Below are 24,438 nucleotides of genomic sequence, written 5' to 3'. Positions count from 1 at the left end.
GAGGAGAGGCTCAGGGACCTGAACCTGTTTAGCCTCCACAAGAGAAGGCTGGGGGGGGGAATCTAGAGGCCTGTTACTAACTAGTCAGAGGGGACCAGCAGGCATTGGGGGAGTCCCTGTTCCTGAGCACTACCAGGAGTGACTAGAAATGTCACAAGCTGGTAGAGGGTAGATTCAGATTAGACATGAAGAGGTGCTACTTCACGGTCAGGGCGGCTAGGATCTGGAACCAACTTCCAAGAGAAGCGGTGCTGGCTCCTACCCTGGGGGTGTTTAAGAGGAGGCTAGATGAACACCCTGATGGGGTCATTTGACCCCAGTACTCTTCCCTGCCATGGCAGGGGGTTGGACTTGATCTGCTCAGGTCCCTTCCGACCCTACCAACTATGAAACCCTGCACCACCACCTGCACTGCCCCCTTGCATGCAGGGGATGTATTGCCAGGGCAGCAGCAAGCAGTTTTCCTGTATTACCATGCTCTGCCCTGCAGTGCTGGGTCACACATGCTGGGCTGTAGAGGCCCTGTGAGGGCAGGAGCCCAAGCCCATGGTAGGCAGCTCACCCTGCCCCTCCCCTGTGCATAGATCTGGTGGAGCACAGGTCCCCTGCCCACTACTCCCAGTGCCTGCTGCAGCACAGAACCATGGTCCCCCTCCCCCCCATGAGCCATCCATTTCCTGCTGGGTCCCGGGCCCCAAGGCCCACACACCGCCTGACTGGGCAGCAGCCCCAACCCTCCCTCCTTCCCCATGGGGGCCTCAATCATCCCCCCCCACACACACACACTTAACTGCGGGAGCTGCTGTCAAGGCTGCCTGGGTCCCTGCACATATACATGCACATGGCGCCCCCCTAATGACTGCCATCCTCCTGCTCCATCCCAGACCCTTGCAGGCTGGAACTTTGCCACCCTGCAGAGGGTGCACTACAAAACCCATGGGTTTCTCTGCTAAAATAAGAAACCCGTATTTTACTCTGTTATGCCATGGGAAAACAGAAAACCTGGATCCCTCCTCATAAGGAACAAGCAGAAAACCATGCTACTTGTGGATTTTCCATTACCTTCTGTTCATTGTCACAGTATTTCATAAAGGCCATTATTTTACCAATAAGGTCTCAACTCCCCGGCACACAGCCACAGTATTGTCAAAGGAGTCCCTCAATTTTTGAAAAGCCAACTGAAATTTAACCTAAAAGGCACAACATGGCTCAAATCTTCTCTGCTGCTGCAATGGCTGGTGTTACCCTCAGGAACTGTCCAACAGAACATCTCCTGAAGATGTTCATAGGTTGCAAAAAGTTTGGGAAACCCTAGTGATTATGGAATGTCACCAAAGAAACTGCATCTTTCCCTCCCTTTCCTCACTGCAAAAACATGGGGCTCAGTCCTCAGCAGTCACGTATGTGGACATAATCATAAAGAACTCTGTACTGCCCTAGCTAATGCTAAACAAGATGGGGAGCCAAATTCCTTTGTCTTAGAGATGGCTCGGGTGTGGTTACCATGTCAATTTTTCTTACTGTATAAAGGCCTTCCCTGCAAGTAGAGGCTGGCAAGCAGCCCTGCTGTAATGATGTGCATTGGAGTCTGTTCTATCAGAGGCAAGCAATCAGGGTGAGTCAAAAATAAAGTATGAATTAAGGAGGCAATCAATAAAATCTTGACTTGGCACAGTGGCCCTCTCATGCACTGCAAGCCAGGGCTGTTTTCCACAAGCCATTCATTATGGTTAGTGTTAAAAATACATATGGGTTTCAGGAACTAGATCTAATAGCATGAGGTCTAGGTCCTCATGGACTTCAAGTCAATTGAGCAGGCCAAATCATGAGTTCATGTCACTAATTATTGCAAGCAGGAGACTTTGAAGTGACAGAGGAAGAGCTACTTGGTTCTCTTTTTATGGTGTTTTAGCCTTAAAGACAGAAAGCTTTTTGAATATATATTACATAATCTTTGCATAGTACACACTGAAGCATTTGTACAGTGGCACAAGGGCTTGGAAAGGCGTGGTAAGAATGTGGCCTGCTGTTTGAAGTACATCTATTTGGCTGTCTTTTTTATGCTCTATAACAACAGTTTCCAAACTCTGACAGATTGTGCACCAATTTAAAACAATACAACCTTAAGTGCCACCAGCAAATTTTGTCATATAATGTAATTATAATAAATCTGTTAATGCGTACCACTGACAGGTTGTCTGCATACCACTGGTGGCACCTGTACCTCAGACTGGAAACCGCTGCCCTATAAAGTATGTAGACAAGGTTCTTTAGCTAAAGCAGGTATCTTTTATTTGACCAACTCAAATAGCTGGAAAAATTCTACTTACCAAGCTTTCAGGCACAAAACACCCTTCGTCAGACTGAGGAAGCATCTGCAGACTATGGGACCAAAAAGCTACGTGAGCAACGATTCCCCATTCTAGGTTGATCCTTTCAAGCATGAGGGTACACTAGAAGATTGGTGGGCCAATGATAAATGAGTAGGTGCCAGTGGTGTTGAAACAATATATACCCACATTTTGGGAATGAAGAACACATAATGCATAACAGGAAAGAGATTTATTGAAGCATTGTATGCATTAACAGTCCCATACACAGTGTGAACATGGAGAAACTGAGAATAAAGTAGAGACACCTAATGGATGTGTACTGAATGACTAACTCAAAGGAAATCTGATGAGGATTCCATAAAACTTGGGAAATCTGGAGACACATTAAAGGTGTGGAAACCTAATATCCTCCAACTCTCTTAGCACTCAGATCTACTGAGTGTGGCTGCTATGTAGCAACATGAATCTACACTGTAGACGTTGCTGGAAATTGCCATGTGTGGAGATATGATTGAAGCTAATCTATTATACTAGCATTGCCTCTTCCCAGCCTGCATTTCTGGAGCCTCAAGAAAGAATGCCCTCTTTCCTAGTAGCCCTCGAGTAAGAGGATGTCCCTGGTACTGTCTTCTTATCCTGGCCTGCACAGAATGCTATTAGCTGGGGCAACTGTAGATGTTGCAGATGGCTGGACTGGACAGTCCTCTAATTAGCGGATGTCCAATGGCAGGGAACATAAGAGGTAGAGAACTAGCCAATGTAACTTTCAGTAAGTAAGTAACTAACAGAAGAATATTAAGGATGCTTCACAATTTCCTGGAGATGTGGTAGTGAGATTCTGAAGTAATCACAAAGGGCAAAAATTGAGACAATCTAAGGAGTTCTTGGCTTTTTTTCCCTCTGCCCATTTAAAATTCCTTCTTAAGCAGTTTAGTGTCTTTTGGTACAACAGCAGCAACTTCTGCTTAAATACAGCCCAAAATAAAGATCCTCAATGTATACATGAAAGAGGTATGCTGTTGCTGGTGGTAATAGGATACTACAATATCTGCATCATTGCTCGATTTCTGGAAACTTCCCAGATAACAATATTTTTCTTTTGCACTGGCCAAGGGGTGTTTCATTGCTACAAGTGGAGAACTTGGCAACCAGCTTGTGCCATAATTAAATAAGAGAAGTGAAGTACTTGGTGAGAAGAAAAGGCACAAGATTGGTGGTTGGCTTCTGTTCCCCTATTGGATGCTGTGTAGGACAAGTTTCCTGTTGGCTGAAATCTGCCTGGACAAAGGAGGTTAGGAATCCTAACTGCCTGGTTTGAATGTGTTATAGGAGCTACTTGCTGGAATTGGGTCAACACTATCATAAGCAGGGAGTCATCATAAAAGGCTGGGATCAGGATTTGGTTGGGTCAATGGTGGTTGGCATGGCAATGTTACCTGTAACAACTTACTTTGAAAGAATTCAGGTTCTGCAGGAGGAACTTGGAGATTCAGTGTTTGCACTCAAGTTGTCTGGTGGGACCAAAATGCATTTTCATCTGACAGAAAAATCCTGGTTACATAAAAGGTTTTTCCCCTTCCCTTGCATTTTCCATGCAAGCATCCTGTAAAAATTGATCACATCACATCTTAATCTCCTTTTACTAAGAATGTTGAAAGATGAGGCAGACCAATTGCTCTCCACTGCCTACGGAAATTGAGTCTCTTAAACATAAACTGATCACAAGGAAACCTGGGACACCCGGGACCTTCAGGACACTACCCTTCCCCTCCCTCCACCCAGGTGCCTGCCTGCCTGCAATGTGCTCTGCACTGCTCTGGCTCCTGGCTAGACTGAGCTCTGTGCCCCTGCATTTCTGGAATACCCCTTATAATTCTCAACAACTGGCTGGCACCAGCCTCTGAAATCCAGGACTGTCCTGGCTAAACTGGGACAGGTGAACACCCTATTTAAGCACGACTTTTTCTCAAGACCCCTCCCCAAGATGCTCATCAGTGCTGGCTCAGCCTCCAACCACTTGATAACAAGTTCTCCCAACTGTGTGCTGTGGCTCCCTCATGTTATGCTGAGACTGACCAACCCGCAGTTCACTAGATCTGCCATGCTCCATTTGTCCATTTCTGGCCTTTCCAAATGAGGCAATATGCTCAGAGAAAATCTTCACCACGCTCAATTAGTATATGCTGCCATGCTACTTCTAACATCAGAGAGCTGCTATCAAGGAAGAGCACAGCTCGCTGACAGCCACTGTGTCCAAGACATTTCTCAAACTTGACAAAAAAAAAAAAATCCCATCACATGGAGCAGCATGGACTAGTAACCCACTTCAGCCTCAAACTACTATGACCGCTATAAATATTTATTTAACCAAGATGAGACAGTATCCTTTTCAGACACTGAAACCATTCCTACAGAACGCATGCTTTCTCCAAAGCAGCTCTATGTGGATGTGCTAAAAGTCTTAGGACGCCATCACCACCCTAAAGAAAGGCATTCTTCTGCTGTCCATCATGTCTGTGGTTCAGCAACAACCTTCCACAGCTCCTGTGCAAAGCAAAAACAAACAAAATTTCAAAACTTGCAGTCACTTGCTATGAGGGATAAGAAGAAAACACATCCAACCCTAACCTTAGTCAACACAAAGTGTGAACATCTTTACATTCTCCTGTTTACTACAGAACCAGAGCTATATTTATACTGACTCCTGAAGCATGTGTAACTTGTCTGCAGCATGTACTTAATGCGTTCATGTGGATGCACTAGGTACACACAGACTTTCTGGGCTCTGTGCCCCATAGCCTCATTTAGAGTTTCACCTTGCACTCTATTGGGATGCAGCCACAAAAACAGGTTGAGCAATGTAACTTAACTCCCATTTAGGCATTTAGATGTGGGAACAGATAAGCTGTTTACCTCTCATCCTTGTAAGAACTGTAATTCCTGTTCATCCATGCAATGAGCAATCTTATTTTTTATTACAGTTTCTACCCATTTTCTAGGAACACCAGTTAAGCTCAGAGCCCTTTCTGTGAACTGTCATTAAGTGCCTACCCTCCAGGCCTCCAGCACAGAGACAGCTTTTAGGTTACATACTAAGGTAGACAGATGTGTAATTCTGAGTTTGAGTTTTCAGGACTTGAGTAAACACCAAATCACCAGTCCTAATAATTTACCACTCTTTGGTTTATCAATTTCCTTTACTACCTCCTGATTTGCTGGCACCTCAGTTTGAGTCAGTCCATTAGAAAGAGTGATTCTGGTACAGGAATCTCCCCAAATGTCTTTTATGGTGAAAACTTTCCTGATGGAAACTAATGTAAAAAAACCCAACCCATTTAGTTTCTCTGCAATGACTATATTCCATTTTGAATGCTCCTTTTACTCCCTCATTGTCCAGTGGCATCACTGAATTCCTGGCTGGCTTTCTGCTTCTAGTGCAAAACCAAAACATCAAAAATTATATCTCTAGCAAGTTGCTACTTGAATCTTTTTATTTTTGGCTTGCCTTACTGTAATTCTGCATTTAGCTTGCCACAGTTAATGTTCTTTTACATTGTTCTCATTTGGATACAACTTTATTTCCTGAAGAACATCTTTTATATTTTAATGGACTCCTTTACTCAACCAATTAACAATGTTGGCATTATTTTTTCTCCATTTACATGTTTTTGCCCTGCAGCACACATTTACCCTGTGCTTCCAACATAGTATTTTTAAACAGCCTTCAGGCTGCCTGCAAGTTTTTAACCCTTTCAGTTTCCTTCTAACTACTACTGTCATTTTTGTAGAGTTCGTGTTTTTTACATTAAGTGATTCCATGATAGATTTTTTTTGTTTTCCTTCCTACAAGGAGGCTGACCATGCTTAGAAATCATAACGACTCAAGTGACCACTATGCTCACCATTATAGGAAAGCTCCACCATAGTTATCCTTTGAACCAAATCCTATATGCTGTTTAGGACTAACCCTAGATAGCCCTTCATCTTGTGGGTTCTGGGACTAATTGTTCCATAAAGTAGTTATTGACAGAGACTAGAAATTTAGTCTCTGCATCCTACCTTGAAGTGAGATTTACCTGTTTTATACAGAAATAATTGAAGTCACCCAGCATTATTGTGTTGTCCACTTTTGCAGCCTCTCTAATTAGCATTTCTTGTTCATTGTCACCCTCCTGATCAGTTGGTTGATGGCACAACCCAAAAAGCACATTCATCCTGCTTAGACACAAAATTTTCACCCAAAGAGATTCTACAGTGCTGCTTATAAGTTTTCACCCTGTGTGATTCAATGTTGTCCTTAAAGGAAAGTGCTACTCCCTCACTGGTACAATCTATTTTATAATTCCTATATAGTTTGTGCCTCAGTATTACAGCATCCCATCACTCAACTCAATTCCACCAGGATTGAGAGATATCTATTATGTCAGTATCATCACTGGATATTAGACATGCCAGTGAACATCCAGTTGAAGAATGGCCATGGGATAGTTCCCTCACCTCCAGCTTGCTCCTGTCCTGTTTTGCAACTATCATCCCCCTTGGCACCACTGGGACTGATTCCAGGGAGGTGGGAATAACCCACTGTCTCAGAAAGTCTCAACTATATACCTCTTTACTTCTCCCAGGTGCTCCTTTTCAGTGACTGGTCTGCAGGAACTGCACTTAGGGCATTTATACACCATAATTCGTTATACATTTGCTTACTTCAACACGCCAGAAATCCAGTGCATCAGAGCAGACTCAATTAATCGAGCCTGCTCTGCATGCTAGCTGATGTGCCCGGCACTGTGTTGCATACATTTGTATAAATGGTGAAATGCACATTAGTGCTGAGAAAATGGTGGTGGTGTGCCTTTGAACTAAAACACCTTCAATGTGTTTTAGTTCAAAAGCACGCTACCGCCATTTTCTCAGCACTGACATGCATTTCATTGTTTATAGAAATGTATGTGCTGCAGCATCGGGCGCTCTTAAAGTGTCTGGCGCTGTGGCACAACCATATGTACAAATGCTCTTAGTCTCTGAGTTTTGCATGTATGCTACCATTCCTCTGGGAAGGAAATTATGCATATGGTAATCAGTGCAATAAAGTGGGTAGCTCTCACTCAAAATGCTTAATTTCTATTTGCATTCTATTTTTCTTTCATCCCTGTGCTCTGCTTATGGGATAATGTTACATATAGTTCTTGGTGGTTTCCTGCATTATTTTATATTTTTTTAAATTAATTTAGGCTTCCCAATATACAGCCCAGCAGCTTGGAGAGCAGCGTCTGGCTGCTCTCCAAGTCTCTTGGAGGGAAGGGGCAGGGGGAGGGAAGTGGTGGTGGTGGGGGCAGATTGAGGGCCTGCAGTGAGGGAGGAAGCAGGGCATGTTTTGGTACTGCCCAGCTGGGGCAGGATGGGGCACGGGATGAAACTGTGCAGCTCATTCAGGGGGCATGGGGGAATGGATCCTGCTACTACATGCACCCAGGGGGAGCCATGGGGGGGGGTATGTGCCCCCCACCCCCGGATCTGTGTCCAGGGCGAGGGTGGGCTTGCCACTGCAGGCTGGGACCCAGGGTGGCACTGGACTCTTCCCAGTGGGGTAGGGAGCTGAGCCAGGGCTGTGCTCTGGGCAGGCAGCAGCAGCATTGGGAGCGGGGCTTAGAGGGTGGGCTACAGCCACCCCAAAATTTGCCATAGCTCCCCCTCCCAGCACTGCCTCCTGGTCCCACCACAGCCCTGACCCAGCCCCTCCGCCAGGGAGAACCCAGCTCCAGCCCACAGCAGCAGCCTTCCCTTGCCCCGCACACAAATTCAGGGCCACATGCCCCCCATGGCTCTCTGGGTGATGTGCATAGGAGCAGGAGCTGCCCCTCCTTCCCCACGCCCCCCAGAGGAGCTACTTGCGGCTCTGTCCTGCACACTGTTCTAGCTGGACAGTGCCTGCCCCTGCCCCAGGTCCAGCTCCAACCCAACTCCTTCCCTCAATGCAGAGGCCTTGATTTGCCCCCCCGCCCCTTTCCTCCCAACACGCTAACCAGCCAGCTGATGCTCTGCAAGCTACTAGGCTGGCTGCATGCATGCATGGCATTCATCGATGGCATTATTGGCTATACCAGCCCCAAAAAAGCCAATTGCCAATAATACCAATTTTCCTTTTATTAGTGCTGATACAATATGAACAAATGTATCGGAGAACCTCTACCTGGATCCTCCCATTACATCAAGCAGCACAGTGATATGAGAATACTCACCACCCTCCCTTACCTGTGCCATGACACTCTCTTTGGCAGGCAAATGAAATAAGCTGTAATGACAAGCATTTATGACTGTAACAGGGACAGAAGAATCAAATGTTTTCTTTTTACTTCCTCTCCTTAAACTAGGCTGGAGCCCTTCCAAAAGTACACAAGATGACAGACAACCAGGTTCTTCCATTATGTATAGCCACTACAACAACTTCAAAGTGCAAAGCTTGACGCATTACTTTTAAGCAGAAACATACCACTTACCAACTGCTCAATTCGTTCATAAACAAGGGACTGGCAGAAAGCAAGTCTGACAGGCTCAACAGTGTATTTCATTTCACCATCTCTAAGGCTGGCCAGGTTGGACAAAGCGTCTCGAAAATGACTGTAAGCTTCGCATGCAATGTCCATGCTTCTGAGGGTGAAGTTCAGCCTGACAAAACAAAAATCTGTTGAGAGAAGCGTCTCAGACCTCCCTGAACCACACGCCTGACTGAGCTGCCTTGTATTTGCAATTGTGGCAAAAGACCATGCACTCAACAATTCAATTCATGCCTCCATCTGACAGGCTGCTCCCTACATACTAAAAATGTCCCACAGCTCAGTGCTGGACCAGGGGGAAGTCTCGTGGTTTCATACTCACTCCTCCTTTAGGGCTATTTCTCCATGTCCAGGTTCCCAAGGAAATACCATTGATACCTGTTCACAAGGTCCCAACTTATCATTCAAACATGTGACCCAGCCTACTACCATCAACACTTTGGCTTGATTTGGGCAAACATGCTCAATGCTACTCAAAGCTCTTTCAGTAACTCAGCACAAAAGTACACCTTGTGGCAAGCCCTAAAAAGTTACCTAACAGTGATACTCTTTCTGATGTCATCTAACAACTAAATCTGTGACTGTATATGAATACAGCAAAGAACCTCTTGACATAATTTCCCCAAAACCATTTACTCCACGTGTGCTTGCTTATCTCCTTCCTGCCTACTCTTCCCAAAAGATGGCATAGTATGACACATTGCAGAGACAATCCAAAAGCCTTGAGTGGTCACTGCTATTTTGGAGGACTCATTGCCTTACAAATCTGGGTGGCTGACAGTGATCGGTTGACTTGCCTCTGCAGTCATGTTGTAGCCCTAGAAAAGTCAATGCTTACATAATCCTGTGGTCATTCCAGAGCCCAAATGAAGCTGCTGATTTGAAATCAAAAGCAGCAGCTGGTATTTGTAGCGTATTTTCCCTGCAATGTTCTCTTACCTCTTTTCTATTGCCAGGTAAATGGTACACACACGGTTTAGGTAGCCGGTGAGTCTGCGCAGCGTCCCAAAGAAGGCGTCTGTCAAGTCATCATCATAAAACACTGCATGACCAAGATGTATCATTCATTAAGCACACGGATGGGACCTTTATGTTTTGATTAAACACTTCCAATGTATGCAGAGTGGCTTTTGTCTGGAATTCTTCCCACTGAACCTTTGATGGGAGATATCTATACAGCACCTATAAGCATCAGACATAGACAGCCGCAGCTACTTTGTCACAAAAGTTTTGATGAGGTACCATGATTCGTTATGCTCTGCTAACTTGCAGCTCTTCCACACGGGCTCTCACCCAGCCATTTAGCATTATGCTCCACAGGTCTGCTGAGGGGTTAGATGCTCCAAACTGAGGGGCCTTCCTTCCCACCTAGACTTCGAGGCACCCCCAAGAAGTCACTACACCAACAACAGGGTCTTAGCTAGGCCCTCATCTCCCCAGAGACCCATAAACAACATCCAAGCCCCATTAAAATAAAAAACACAACAGACGCCCATTCTCCTTGTGGGAAGTCCTGCTTACAAGTATGGCAAAAGCTACCTCTTCCTAACTTGGGGAAAAGTTTGCTTTCCTCCCGCTTGTTGGCACATTGCCTCAAACATGGCACCAGCTAATTCTTTTCTGATTTCAGAGCCTGTGTCTTTCAATTTTTTCCTTGGGCAATCAGGTCATATTTCCATCCTATGCAGATGTGATGGGGAACAGAATACTAAGAGAAAACAGCTGGCAAAGCATACCAGAGCTCTAACCAAAAGGGAGCCTATGGCAGGCTCAGTATCCAGAAACACTTCACTTATAAATGACTAGACTGCACCTGCACAACGACTTTCTTAATGTTTGGGCCAACCTTTCCTAAAGGCTTCATAGTAGCACACGGGGCTCCAAGAAGTTATATTGGCCAAAGGTTGTCCCTGATGGATTTTTAGAAGCTCACCGGATCCACGTTATAAGGAAACAATCAAACTGCAATCCTCCCATGCACCAGTCACAAGGGGCTTGGTTAGTGTCACTCACCATCAGCAGCTAAGATCACGGAGGCATGGTTATACATGTCAGCTATCTCTGCTTCAGACCAACTGTAGGGGGCCTCAGGATCTATCAAAAAAGCAAGAAGTGTTCTTTCCACAGAAGCCTGGTTTCTCAGTGGCCAGGAGCAAACATCTGAGGAGAGTCTCCAAGATCCCATCTTTGCTAGCACCCGATCATACATCCTGGATATAATCTGGACTAAGCCAGTAAAGGCCTGGAAAGGATCACCACTTCCTTGGGCAAGCTACTCCCTCCACATAACTACTCTATCTCTTGACTCACAAAAGAACAGTGACAATTTGGGAGAAGCCATCACTGTTGACTCTCGCCACATTAACAGAAGCATCAAGATGGCAGCCAAAGAAGGTAGGGCTGTCTGTCATGTATGGTTGGTCAGAACCAATCCTGATCTGCCATCTAGGGAAAGAATGACAGGGCATCCTTTTACCAATGCTATGATGGCCCTGGCAGTACCACACTGCTCAGGAATCAACCACATTTATTTCAAGTTGTGCCCAAAGGGGAAACATGCCACTGAAGTGCTGTATACCCTTGCCAGATACTTAAAACATGTTTGCATCACAAAAACTATAAATGACAAAAACTCAGCCAGGCTGCTACCAAACCACTCTGCCTGCTCTCTTGCCACCCATTCCCCTTCCCAAAGATTTGGAGGAAGGAACAGGCTTTGCAGCTCCATAGGCCACCAGACAAGACCCTGCATGTAAACAAATGTTAAGGCTTAGTGTAGTCTCCCAAGCACATGAGCAGAGCTTATGCACCATCTGCATTAGAACAAGATAAGACTCTGCCCTCACACTCTGGGAAACAGTTACTACTGTTAGCCCTATTCCATCATTTAACCAGAGCTGAATGTCATTGCTGAGAGTGCAATAGACTACCTCTGTAATGACATTTGGGTACTGTTAAGCCTCCATTTCTTCCCCCAACCCCAAGCCCTATGGGAAACCAAGCTGAATCAGCCTGCCTCACCTACTCACCAGTACAAAGGCCATCTTTCAGCCAGTCCAGCTCTTTTACTTTAACTTCACTTCCTGTCCAAAAAAATAAAGGGGGGAGAAGGGAGCAGGCCAAATCAGTTAGATTCATGCTGAGGAGTAGACTAGCCGAGATCAAGGTCACAAAGCCTACAGAGAAATTACTGGTACTCTAAGAAAAAAGTAGTAAGATATCTGGCTCATAACAGCAACAATTCTGACTGCAGATATGTTGGTGCCATCTGACTGCCAATGAGATCTCCTCTTCTGACTCATCAGCAGTCAATCCCCACTATGAAATCACCATATGGTATACCCCGTTAGTTATGTTTTTTCTGCCATTTCTTATTTCTTTCATGACTTTAGTCTGAAGCTACTCACAATGCCCACTTATGCTACCAATTTATCTGCACTTGCTCTGCTCCAATGAGCTTGCTACAGCAACCACAGCAGGCCCTACTACCTGCTTCAAAAGAAAATTGGTTCTATGCTCTCCACAAAGGAGGACTCCCATGATCTGACCCTTCTTTTCTGTATGAGGCAGATTTTTAGCAGGACCATGGTTCTGACCTTATTTGTGAACACTGATGACAGAAAAATGACCCATTATGTACATTGATGCACGTCAATGTAGAAAGCAAAAAAACAAATCTCAAAGCTATCATATGGTTGAACATCACTTACCTGCCAGCTCCCAAAGATGTCTGTTTAATCTTACATTTTGCTCACAGGTGGCAAGAAGATCTTCACCCACATCTGGAAACATAAGAGATGTGTTATACACTTAACAACATCTTGCATGGGCTCAATCTAGACCTCTTCTTTCAAGAAAAAAGAGACCAGCTCTATCTGGTGGTTCTCAGCCCCTCTGTGGAGCTCACTAGCACAAGACTGGATATCAACAACTTATTTTATGCATGGCCTGGTTATGACTGCAGATGGGCCACCAACTGCTTTCCCAAGAATCGCTGGTAACTGCTAGCTACAAAAGAGCTCCAGTCCAACACTATTAATATCTTAGGCAAACAACTATTTTCACTGGCTTTTCCTTCCATGGAGGGACCCTCAGAGAGGGCACACTTCCATGCAGATAAGCAGTTCCCATGTCTATAGTCTGCCAAAAAGCGATGTAGATACAAGACATTTTATTTTCTTTCTGTTTTATTTGTCCTTTTAGAAAAACAACCTGCAGTCAAAAGCCTACTATAATTGCCCATGTTACTCCAAGAGGATTATCTTTGCAACATGATGAATATCTCACTGGAATATAACTAACATGCAGGGATGCCCCAAAATGGATAATCTGATGAGATACCAATCTACAAGTTTCCTTACCGAAGGGAGATCTAATTCCCACTGGAAGCAGCAATTGCAGCCAGCATCTGAAACAACCCTTTAATTTCATGGAGGTTCTGCGGAAGAAACTGAGTGTGCCCAACACCATTTCAATTCCACATCCAGGTCAAATGCAAGACCTTGAAAGAGTATGCTGCCAAACACATTTTCTAATGCAGCATTCCCCTTCCCATTCCCACCTTTGCATCCATCTAGTGATAAATTCCCTATGCAAACTATCTACTAATGACACGGTGGGGAAGACATGCCTGGCTGAGAAAAGAACAAGAAACGAGGAATGAAAGGAGAAACGGCAGCAGAAATGCTTCAAGCAGCTCTAATTCAGACCCCTTTCTAAAAAAAGGCTGATGTTAACATGCACCTGTGCAATATACTCTTCCAGCAATTGTTGCTGCAATAATGCTGGTGAGGCCAGTGCCCCCTCCGAGCTCCAGGAGTGTGCGACATCTGAACGCGTCCTGGTCAAATAAGATGTAATCAGCAAGAAGAAAGGCTCCACGCCATACCTTGAGCAGAAAGCAGAAGATAAGTAAATTTACACCCCTGACCAAAAACCCCTTAGGCACCAGATACTTCATATGAGATACAAACCTGTTTACCAACATCTTCCAGAGGAGTTGCCATCGTGTGTTCTAGTTAAAGGAAAGCAAAACAAAAAGGAGTGCTTTTTAACAAATGCTCTGGAAAAGCCTCACTTTTGTTGCTGGCTCAACATCAACCTTAATGACACTTATGTTGCTGGCTCATCCCTGATGACACTTCACTTGAAGAAGAATTGGCTCTAGTTTCACTGCCCAGAACTGTGTCCCTTTCAATACCCCAAGAAAATAATTATATCACCCATGTTGAGAGACTTATGAAAAAACAGCAAAGAAAATCCTCACAATGATTAAAGCTTGTAGCAAGGACACCCACCTCTTCTGTAAGCACAGAATCATCAGGCGAGCAGTTTTACTTGTGTGTGATTATTGATGATGTTTCATGATGCAGGGAATGCAGGTATTTCACAATAGACAGAGATGCAAAAGGTGCTCACACTGTGCTTGCCCTTATGGCACTATACTGGTCCATCCCTCTGTTGAGTGGTTTAAGTGAAATGCTGGGAATACATCAACTACTGGCCTGCAGTAACTCATAAGAACTTGGCTAGACTGCAGGTAGCCAAGCTCTAGAGTGTGAACCCCACCAACTTATTTTTCCCCCAAGACGACAATCTGTGACTAAAGCCCAATGAGGCCACCTGCTTTTGGGACTGAATCTGCATAGCTATTATGCCAAAATGCAGCACCAATGACTCGCTGCCTTGGAATTCCAGTGACTACCACTGCAAAATCTGGGGAAGAGTTTGTGTCCGACTGATCGATAGTCTTCCAGTGGCCACTGATGGAGGCACACCTAGTTTGAGGACCACCATCACGCTCAAGTACAAGACATTTAAAACCTTCAGATGACTTGGAGTATACTGACAAGAACTGGGCTAATTTGGTTTAGGTGGGGGTCTGGTAGCTCTGAGCCTTGGGGTCAAAAAATATCTTAAGTGTGCTTATAGATTCAAATGACTGGTCCTCTGGCACAGTGACACAAAACTGGATGTTTGTGGGACCAACAACCCCTTCTTGATGCACAAGAGCAGCCCAAATACTGCTCCAGAACATCGACAATCTTCCCGTTGCAGCAACCTTGTCCATGCTTTGCTTGACATGCATGGTTGTCAGTGCCTCCTGCCCCTGTGTAACAGCCTGCACTTCAGCTTACCTATTTTAATGATGTCGTTTCTGCATTCTTGCTCTTCCTCTTCATAAAGGTCTTCTCCTCCTTTCATCAGTACCATTGGACAAACCTTTTCCCTTGACAAATCCTCTGCTTGTAAAGTGGAGGTGCACTGAGGTCTTCTGACAACTTCCAAATCACCATCAGCATCTAGCAAACAGTCTATTCCTTTAGAAAGCGTTTCATTTTTGTTATGTCCAAGAATGAGTGGAATGCCGTCACCTCTTCTGCCACCTCTGCCATTTTCAATTGTAAACGCATTCTTGTATTTCTTCTCAAATTCCACATCAGTTTGCTTCCTAAGGAGCTTGAACTGTGATAAAAACACTAATGAAACAGAGAAAGCAAGCCAAAAAACAGGGTCAGCTGAAGGCACAGTCAACAAGTGCCTTTCCCCTTTCAACCTCCACCCCTCCAATCCTGCTTCAGGCCTAAAAGACCAAAATAAACATCACCACCATGTTGGTTAAACTGTGATTCAGTTACATGACCATGAGCTCAAGAGACTGAATATCAGCACTCATTTTATGGCTGTCAATCTCCAGCATTTCAGAGAAACATCATACTCTAAGCAGCATCTACATTACCGATACTGTGATACTCATCACATTGTGACAGGGATGTTCAACCCCTGGCCCACAGGTTATTTTCAGCCCACAGGGCTCCCCTGGAGTCCAGAAATTTGGCAACAGGGGAGAAATGGCAACACTGTCACACCCAATTGTTGCTACTAAATTCCTGGTCCTGTAGGGACACCTGCAAGTCAGCAAATGCAGCCCTCTATGCTAAATCGTGTCAGCATGTGGACAGATTAATGTCTACAGGGTTGGGCCAGTGTGCACTCACAGGCTGACACTACATGGAATCTGGCCTGCAGACTGACCCTGTACCAACATTCTGGGCCAGACGGTTGCACACCACCACATGAGCGTTCAGAATGGACTAAAGTCATTTTTTTTTTTTTAAGGCCTTTCCCAGCCCAAATGGTCCCCATCAAGTTCCGAGTACAGAGACGGGACCAAGTGACAATTCTTAGAATATAGCTAAGCATTTCAAGTTATTTCACATCTATTTAATTATGCTCCAATCAAGCTGACCTGTGTCATTCACTACCTTTACAAACCTCATAGCCCACCTTTTCTGCCACAGGCCTACAATGCCATCCACTGGCTTTTACATAGTTTCAGAAACTTCAGTCATGTTCATGTTAGCACATTAGACTTTTTGCCCAACCAAATAGGTGTCTTTCTGAAGGTCAAGCCAGTATGCTAATAATATTCTTTTCCAATTATGAATCAACCCTGCATATAAGTCAACTGTGATTCTTACAGTTCTTTTAGAAAAGGAAAAGATGTCAAATTATAATTGGAACAAGTTGGCGTTTCCTTCTCCTGGCTCAGGTGGAAATTGTTACTGTGAAGTAATGGAGTGATTTTCACAAACTGGTCATGGCCCTCTCTTGGCTCACTAAAACCCAATTCTAACTTATGTGAGACCTGTTGAGACCCTTGCCTTCTCACCTCCAATCTGTAAGTGCAAAGGATGCCCCACACCCACACTCAACTTCATTTCACTTGCTCAGGCTGAAAAAAATGGCAGATTTGACTTCAGCCAATGTCAGCCTATTTATATCCAGTTAATTTTCTCAGATGTTGACCGCATGTTCCCGATCCATACCATTTTACCCAAAGCAAACTTGGCTCATCTCCATTCTACCCATCAAGCAAGAAATAATCATACTGCTAACTGCAGGCATGGTTTAAATGACCATGAGACTTTACCTCTGAGTTGTGCATTTTGATAGATTCACATCACTAGTTTCAACTAGGTTAAAGATTTGGAAACCACCTGTCTGCAGATTGCACCTTACCTGGCTGTCCAACCCCATTCAACCGCACCATGAGATGTCGCTCTTTTGGGGTATGTAAGTGAATGTCAGAGAGTACCGTGTCACTTCTGAAAACAATATCATCCATAGTCTCTTCCTCTGCCACTTCTGTCCCGGTGCACCGGCAATAGGGACATCTATGAGGACAAGGAGAGCCTCTCATAATTTAGCACCACTGAGATATTAGGTTACACATTTAGCTCAAAGGAACAGCCAAAGCTGTGAGAATCCAGCGAGGGTTCTAAACCCCTGCAGTCTTACTCTGTCACCATTACTGTACAATAAAATAAAATAAACTGGGCCATTCACTCTATAAAATCCACTTATTTAACATGTAAAGGCTTTGGTTACAGATTATTAGTATTAGACCACGCCATGTTGCTCCTTGGAAGAGAGCATCACAGATCACATCAGGTATGCCGTACAGCAAGATTATTCCTAGCTCTTCCTTTGGCCTCTCGGTAGAGCTCTCACATAGATGACTCACACTTGTCGTGTGCCAAATTAAGAGGAAAATTACTAGTTCACCAGTTCTCATACAAAATCATGCCAACAACAAAAGCTCAACAAGGTTTTACTTCAGTGCATACATACATAAGTGAGTCATGGCTTTCAAAAAGTGACAGATGGCTTATGACATCCAACTCAAAACTTTTAAAGGGAATTTCTTCAAAAGGTAAAAATCTAGCTGATTGCTACTTACTGCATTTCACTCAAAGCAGCCAAAATTGGATATTTCAGCCACAGTATCAGTGTTCCTTTCTAGCAACAGTAGGCCGCAGTAAGCACTGTCCATGCTAGCATTTTCCCGTCGGGCACGGAGCATAAGTATTTACAAATCAAATCGTCTACCCCAGCAGGCTAGATTATTTTAGGGCTCCGCAAATGAAAAGAGTTGAAACCCTTTTGGAAATTTTGAATGGAGTTGTGGATCCCTTTGATTTGAAAGTGTGGGTATTCACATACTTTTGATCATCTTTCACAGACCCCTTAAACCTAGTCTGCAGGCCCCCAGGGGTCCACAGACCACAAGTTGAAAGCCACTGATTTATCCTACAACATTGGAGAGCAAACCACAGTTTGTTAAAAGTTAGTTACATTTTTCCTTGACATGCCTCATACTTGTCAATGCTTTGGTTGAGGGCTATGCCATACTCTTGTCGACACAGGCATGATGAAACAAAGGCTTGCAGGTCAAGTGGTCCTGCAGATCAAGATAAACCAGAAGCTGATTTTCCTATGCTCAATTAGAAACTCTAGACACCTCCCTTAGCATGTATTCTCCAGACCATCCATTCTCAGAGGAGGTAGGAGCTGGAATGCTGACCCCAGTACAAACTGAGCTATGTAAACAGGGGGAAAGTCCAGGGCTAGGGGTATCATTGACTTATATCATTTCCAGGCTTTGCACTCAATGAAGCAGCAATAACATTCTGCTTCTTTATATCTTTTTTATATTAGACTGTGAGCCTTTTTCCCCAAAATAACTTTGCCTCTAATTGTCCTCCGCTTCAGTACTAACAAGTTCGAAGATAGATTGAATAGATCAAAGAAGGTATCAAAGGATGACAAAAAAGCAAAATGATATCATCCTGCTCTTCTTTGGAACAAGTTTCTGCCAAGACATGAGCACCTGGCTGGTAATCAGCAATGTTGATTCCCCAAATCACCACCACCACTGTGCCCAGAATCTCCTGCATGGCCCACCTCCTTCATGGGGCTCTTGTCAGCCACACCACAGACACCCAGACTAGTTCTGTGCACTCTGAAATAATGAGGTCAGATTGGCCCTTTGCCTGCAACTGGACAGAGCATTTCCTGCCCAGATACCAACACACATTGTTGTGGAGCTGAAAGCCCAAGAGCAATTTTCCTGCAGAAGAAACAGAGGGCAATTGGAGGTGCCAGCACAGTCCTGCACTGTGAGCGCCTCAGCTCCTTCCAGCTTGGCCTCCATCCAAGATCTGGGCTTTTTCCAGGCAGGAAAACCAGTGCAGGAGCCCAGAAACCAGCCTAATCCCTTCTTTGATCTATTCAGACCATTTTCTTCCAACTGCCACCTTGCTAATGCAGAAGCAGAAGATGACAGAGCCAAAGTTATTTTGGAGGAAGGGGTTAACGGCCTATTTTTTTTAAAAAAAAGAAAGATGCAAAGAGAAAGAGGGAGCGCCCCATTCCCGGCTCCTCTGGTCCCTGAGGGACGGCTATGGCTGCGTCCCGCTGCCGACCAAGGGGAGCGGGCAGCCCCGTCGGGCCACGGGCACCCGGGCGGGGGCCGGGCCCTGCCCCTAGGCCGCCCCGAGCAGCAGGAACAAGCCCCGGCCCCGCACCTCTCCCGGGCGGGGCGGAGACGCTAGCGGCCGGCCCCCCCCCCTCACCTCGCGCAGCAGCTGCTCCTGCCGCACGATTCCATTTCCGGCGCTTCAGCCTGACGTCATCCCCACGCGCCCTACTGGGCGAACCCCGGCCTCTTGGGGGCGGGGCGCTCGCTGCCCTCGCCTGCGCTGGCGGGTGGGCTCGCTGCAGCCATTCCTACCCCTAGTAAGTTGTGAGGGAATCGATCTCGGCAGGGGAGAAAATGGGTGCATATCTCACTTTGGCTCTGTGCAATGAAGCCCCCTCCCCGTCTGTTATACTTTTGGCCACTTGCATTATATTGTCCCTTCACATTTGAGTCTCTTTCTCAGTGTGTCAGCCAGATGAAAGCTGATAGTGCTTTTGATCGGTCCTTTTGTTAAGTGAAAGTTGTTAGGAAGATTACCTGTCATTTCAGTCTTATTGCGCCTGTGCTTGTGGAAGGGCGTCTGCCACATGAGTGTTCGTGCCTGTTTCCATCCGGCACGATCATGGGACATGGGTGGCTGAGTACAGAGCAGAGGACTGCAGAGATAGGCTGCCACAGGTACATGAGGCAAGCATGAGGCAAGACCTCTGCGGGAGGCAACTGGCTGCGCGTGCTTGTGCCCTAAGTGGCTGGCTGGGAAGGTGGCCGGAATTCTATTCAGGCACATCTTAGTTGAGAAATAAGCACACGTGGAGGTGAGGTGGCTGGGGAAGCCCAGGGCAGAGCAACCCTGCTGCTCTGAGGATTGACATCCTGAGTGGTGCCCTACTCCACTCCCCATTAACCATCGCTAGGGGTGCGACAACCCTTTCTTCCTCCAGCAATAACCATTGCCATTGAGTCCACCCTCTCAGTAGACCAAGGTAGAACTCAGAAGCTCAAGGTTTAACTCTCCCTCATGTCACCAATTCCCTGTCAGCACTAGCAAAACAAAGCAAAAATGCCTCAAGATCAGTTACTCACTCTGCCCCACCCTGCAGATTTTCTCTGCCCACTGGAAAATGGCAACCAGATTCATGATGCTTTGTACACGATCTAGTACAACTCATGCAATCAGGCAAACCCAGGCCCTGTCACAGCCTTCTACTCTTTAGATTTCCCTTTTGTTTATTTCTGCATGTAGGTAGGGCCACTGGTTTTTGGTCCTATTTGCCACACTGAAAGACAAAATTAGACTCTTTCAGGACGATGAACGCTGGGCAGCAGCCACCAGGATGGCATCCTTTGCCAACACAATGCATCTACAGATCAGGTCACATTCACCATTTAAAAGACAATGCAGATGGGGGAAGGGAAGAAACCTCAAGCATCCCGAGAAAATTCAAGCACGTTCTAATGAAAACAAGAGCCTCTGAAGGTGGCTGTCTGTCTTTGTTACACATGGACCAGTAAATTGGTTACTATGGGGTAGAGGAGGGGCGGGCAACTATTTTGGGTGGAGGGCCACTTACCCACTTTTCGCAAGCTATCGAGGGTCACTTGGGTAGCCCTGCCCCATGACAGGTGCCCCACTCCTTGGTCACCATCTTGGGACCAATGTTCCAGGGCCAGCACCAGTGAGGCCCAGAGCAGGGTGAAGGTTGGCAGGGGTCTGTGGAGCTGGGCTGGGCTGCACCAGCAGGGAGTGGGGAGAGCTGGCCTGGCTCTGTAGAGCCCCTGCCAGCTGGGACCCTGTACTCCTGCTGGCCTGCTCTGGGCCCTGCTGGTGCTGGCCCTGGGACACTGGTATGGGCACTGTGTTCCCACTGGCTCCCCGCCCACTCACTCCCAGTGCCCCCCAGCCCCACAGTACAAGCAGGGGGCAGTGCACAGCCCTGACCCCCTGCTCGCTGGCAGGGAAGAAGCTGGTGCAGAGCGCGGATAAACGGCCCCTCCCCTGCCCCATGGCTGGTGCTCCCTGCTGCAGGTGCTCACAGCCCTCACGGCTGTGAGCAGCTGCAGCACGGGGCACCAGGCACAAGATGGGTGAGGGGCCGCTTTTCCCCTGTACTCAGCACCAGCTTGTAACCCACCCACACAGCCAGCCTGGGCCCCGCACTGGCTCCGGGCTCATCCGTCACGGCTGTGCCATGGGAGCAGCAGCTGTGGCTCCCCTACTTGCCGTGCTGGGCAGTGTTTGCCACCGTCTCCTCTGTGCTGCTCAGTGCATGAGCTCCAGGTGGGCAGCAGCAGCAAAACACTGCCCGGTGGGGCAAGTGGAGGGGCCACAGCTGCTGCCACCATGGCACAACCCCAACGGGTGAGCCTGGAGCCAGCACAGTGCTGGGTTACAAGCTGGTGCTGAGCACAGGGTGGGGGAAAGTGGCCCCTCACCCACCCCATGCCTGGCACCCTGCACAGCAGCCACTCACAGCCCACTTGGGGCTGCTTGTGCCTGCTCAGGACAGCCCCATGTGGGCTGCGAGCAGCTACAGCAGGGAGCTCAGGCCATGGGGTGGGTGAGGGGCCACTTTCCCCCAGGCTTCTTCCCTGCCTGCAGTCCTCACCTGCCCTCCTCTCTGCCCCCTTACCTGAGCTTCCCACGCCGGTGCAGCCACATGGTCCCAGGCCAGAAGCCCCAGCTTGGGGGGCGGGTGGTGCTGTTGCAGGAGTCTGCCAGGCTTCCCCTGGATCCTACTGCCCCTGGTTCCTGTCATTTTTAACAGGAATCAAGGACAGATAAAAATTTAATTTTTGAAATTTTTTTAGGGGCCCCATGGGCCGGATAGAATGGCCTCACGGGCCGTATTTTGCCCACCCCTGGGGTAGAGGGAAGGGGCAAATTTGGTGCCTTGATGGGAGTCTCCTGTTTTTAAGGTTTCCCTCATCCTAGCATGGCCATCACAAAACCAGGAGCAGGGAAAACTCCCTAGCTCTTACCTTTTGTGACCCGATACCTGGCGTCAGTTTGGTGCAGAGCTCTTTGCACAGCCACCATCTGTAGAACTCTTCAGACACCACATTGCATATACATCTCTGGTCTGTATGAACATAGACCACCCCCATCCTAAGCCATTATGTCATTTTAGTTGATATTTGCTTATCTCTACTTGCCGCACATCAGTCCTGTAGGGACTCATCCTCTGTGTATTCCATTTCTTTTGCTTTGTGTGATATTCCCTTCCAACACCCCTTGACCACTGTTGGGCTTCTTTCTTCCTACTCATAATCCAAGGTGTTTTCTAACCCGAAGTGTTTAAAGGGAAATGTATTTACAGCATTCATGTAACCCAGATTAGTTTTCCTTTAACTTATTCCTTGTTCTAAAGGGAGTAAATAATATAGGGGAAAAAAGTTCTGAGATGGACACATTGTGTTAATGAGCAGAATTATCCTTTTTGGATACAAGCAATATATATGCTTTTTAACTTGGTGGATGCTGGTTGAAACAACTCTGGAAACATCAATACACATAAAGGAAGCTTTCTGCCTGTGACCCTACCTCACAAAAGAAAATAAGATTAGGGTTTGCAAAGAGCAATCTTGTAGTAATGCTGTGTGAACTCAAGGAGCATGAAACATCAGGTAACATGCTGGTGCAAGCACTCAGGAAGACAAACCTTCCTCTCTGCACATAGCACAGAGGGAAAAACGATCTTAATGAGGATAAAAAGAAAAGATGCCATCTACCTGATCCTTGAAACCCAGACCTGCAATCCCTGGAAAAGGGCTCAAGAGCCTGAGTGTTCTTTCAGATGCAAGGGAATGCAATTTTCCCTTGTGGCAGGGTTTTGGCACTCCTTTTCCCTGTAAATCCAACAAAGGACCACTGCAGGCTCATTGTGCCATGCAGTATCCATCTACACATAACAATTTCATAGTGGAACACAGTCATTTAATTACCATCCTTCCGTACTTCCACACCCTAGTGAATCACCTCAGGTAATTTGTTGATCATGGTGTCTGTGATTGCTCATTCACCTGCGGTGCTATAATTCTACCAAGCATAATGGCCCATAAATCAAGGTTCTTTATTTCTCAGCAAAGAGTCGCAGATACCGATTCTTCCAGATGAAGCCTGACCCTGCATGTTTTTGCTCAGGCAAGCACAAGTTTTTGGTACACAAGGAATGAAGGACTAGGCCCATTGTGAGGACGACAGATTTATACTGTTTTATTTGGGCAGGCTGCCTGCTCTAGGATCCAAAATATCCTTGAGGGACAGCCTCTGCCAAATCGTTTTATCCAAGGACAATAGCTATGGGGGATAAAATAGAGAATTTGGCAAAAAGATCTATTCCCCTAAAAAAAGTTTGGCCATGGGGTGGGGTTGGGGGGGAGGAGGAGGGAGGAAGGAAGGTTGTCAAAACCAAAAAAAAGGGGCTTGGGCTTTTTGTTTGCTGTCAAAAACCATGAATGAGTTGGAAGACAAATTTAAGTGAAAACAAAAAAATATGCTCCATATCAGGACTTTTGGTAGGTCATTTCCAACCTACTGCAGCCCAGCACCCTGCAAAGGATTTAAGGCATAGTTGACCCTGGAAAAATTCAACTCCCTCGCCCCCCTGCGCCCCCCTGTTGGTCACTTGTATCATCTACCATTTGATGTCTCATTTCTACCAGCAGCTTGGAGAAACAAGCAGCCTCTCTCAGCACCCTGTGCACTTGTTTAGTGGTAGTTGTTTGCAGATGGGTCACAAGAGCAGATGGAGAAAAAAGAGCAGCCACCATTGCACTACTGAACACCATAAAATCAGCAAACACATGGGGAATGGGAAGAGTAAAGAGAAAATTAATTAATTCCACAATGAACACACACTGGAAATCTATTAAAGACAGGAAGGCCTAGTTACCTGTGAGGGCATACTTCTCACAAGAAAACCACTCTCTCTCTATTTTCTCAGTTCTAATCCTCAGAGGGAATTTACAAAACACCTTTCACAGGTGAACCTATGAACTTTACTCCATCAACCTACTGGATACAAAAAATCATGGACTCAGTATAGACACTGGATTTATGACACATTATGAGATGCAACGCATGATTGGGCAGTGAATGTCAAGGGCTATAGGCTGTACAGGAGGGACAGGATAGTAGAGAGAGGTGGGGGCATGGGCACTCTGAAGTGCTTTGGGTTAGAGTACAAGGCAGTCGAGGGGAAAGAGACTTAACGTTGGGAGTCTACTACAGACCTCCCAACCAGGGAGAAGAGCTTGACCAGGAATTCTTGGGTCAGCTCACAGTGGT

At 46.3% G+C, this 24,438-nt stretch overlaps 1 protein-coding gene across 3 annotated transcripts; it reads right to left on the bottom strand.

The window, feature by feature from the left end:
- Window positions 1–3,231: 3,231 nt before the first annotated feature.
- Window positions 3,232–19,372, bottom strand: METTL22 (methyltransferase like 22). 3 transcript variants are annotated; one of them, XM_019540083.1, is made up of 12 exons: window positions 19,306–19,354; window positions 18,026–18,131; window positions 16,910–17,064; window positions 15,025–15,366; window positions 13,861–13,901; window positions 13,631–13,775; window positions 12,598–12,669; window positions 11,917–11,970; window positions 10,901–10,981; window positions 9,827–9,929; window positions 8,831–8,999; window positions 3,232–4,877 (listed from the first exon to the last, which is right to left on the bottom strand). In XM_019540083.1, the coding sequence occupies exons 3-12, from the start codon at window positions 17,013–17,015 to the stop codon at window positions 4,842–4,844; spliced, it is 1,149 nt and encodes a 382-aa protein (XP_019395628.1). In that variant the 5' UTR covers window positions 17,016–17,064; window positions 18,026–18,131; window positions 19,306–19,354; the 3' UTR covers window positions 3,232–4,841. The 3 variants fall into 3 exon arrangements, with proteins under 3 accessions (XP_019395628.1, XP_019395629.1, XP_019395627.1); XM_019540084.1 differs by having other exon boundaries at window positions 18,050–18,131; XM_019540082.1 differs by lacking the exon at window positions 18,026–18,131 and having other exon boundaries at window positions 19,306–19,372.
- Window positions 19,373–24,438: the final 5,066 nt, after the last annotated feature.

This window comes from Crocodylus porosus, unplaced genomic scaffold, assembly GCF_001723895.1.
Source record: "Crocodylus porosus isolate Cpor-Errol unplaced genomic scaffold, CroPor_comp1, whole genome shotgun sequence".
Lineage (NCBI taxonomy): Eukaryota > Metazoa > Chordata > Crocodylia > Crocodylidae > Crocodylus > Crocodylus porosus.
Note: the sequence above shows the minus strand (reverse complement) of the source record. Positions and strands in the feature narration are given on the sequence as shown.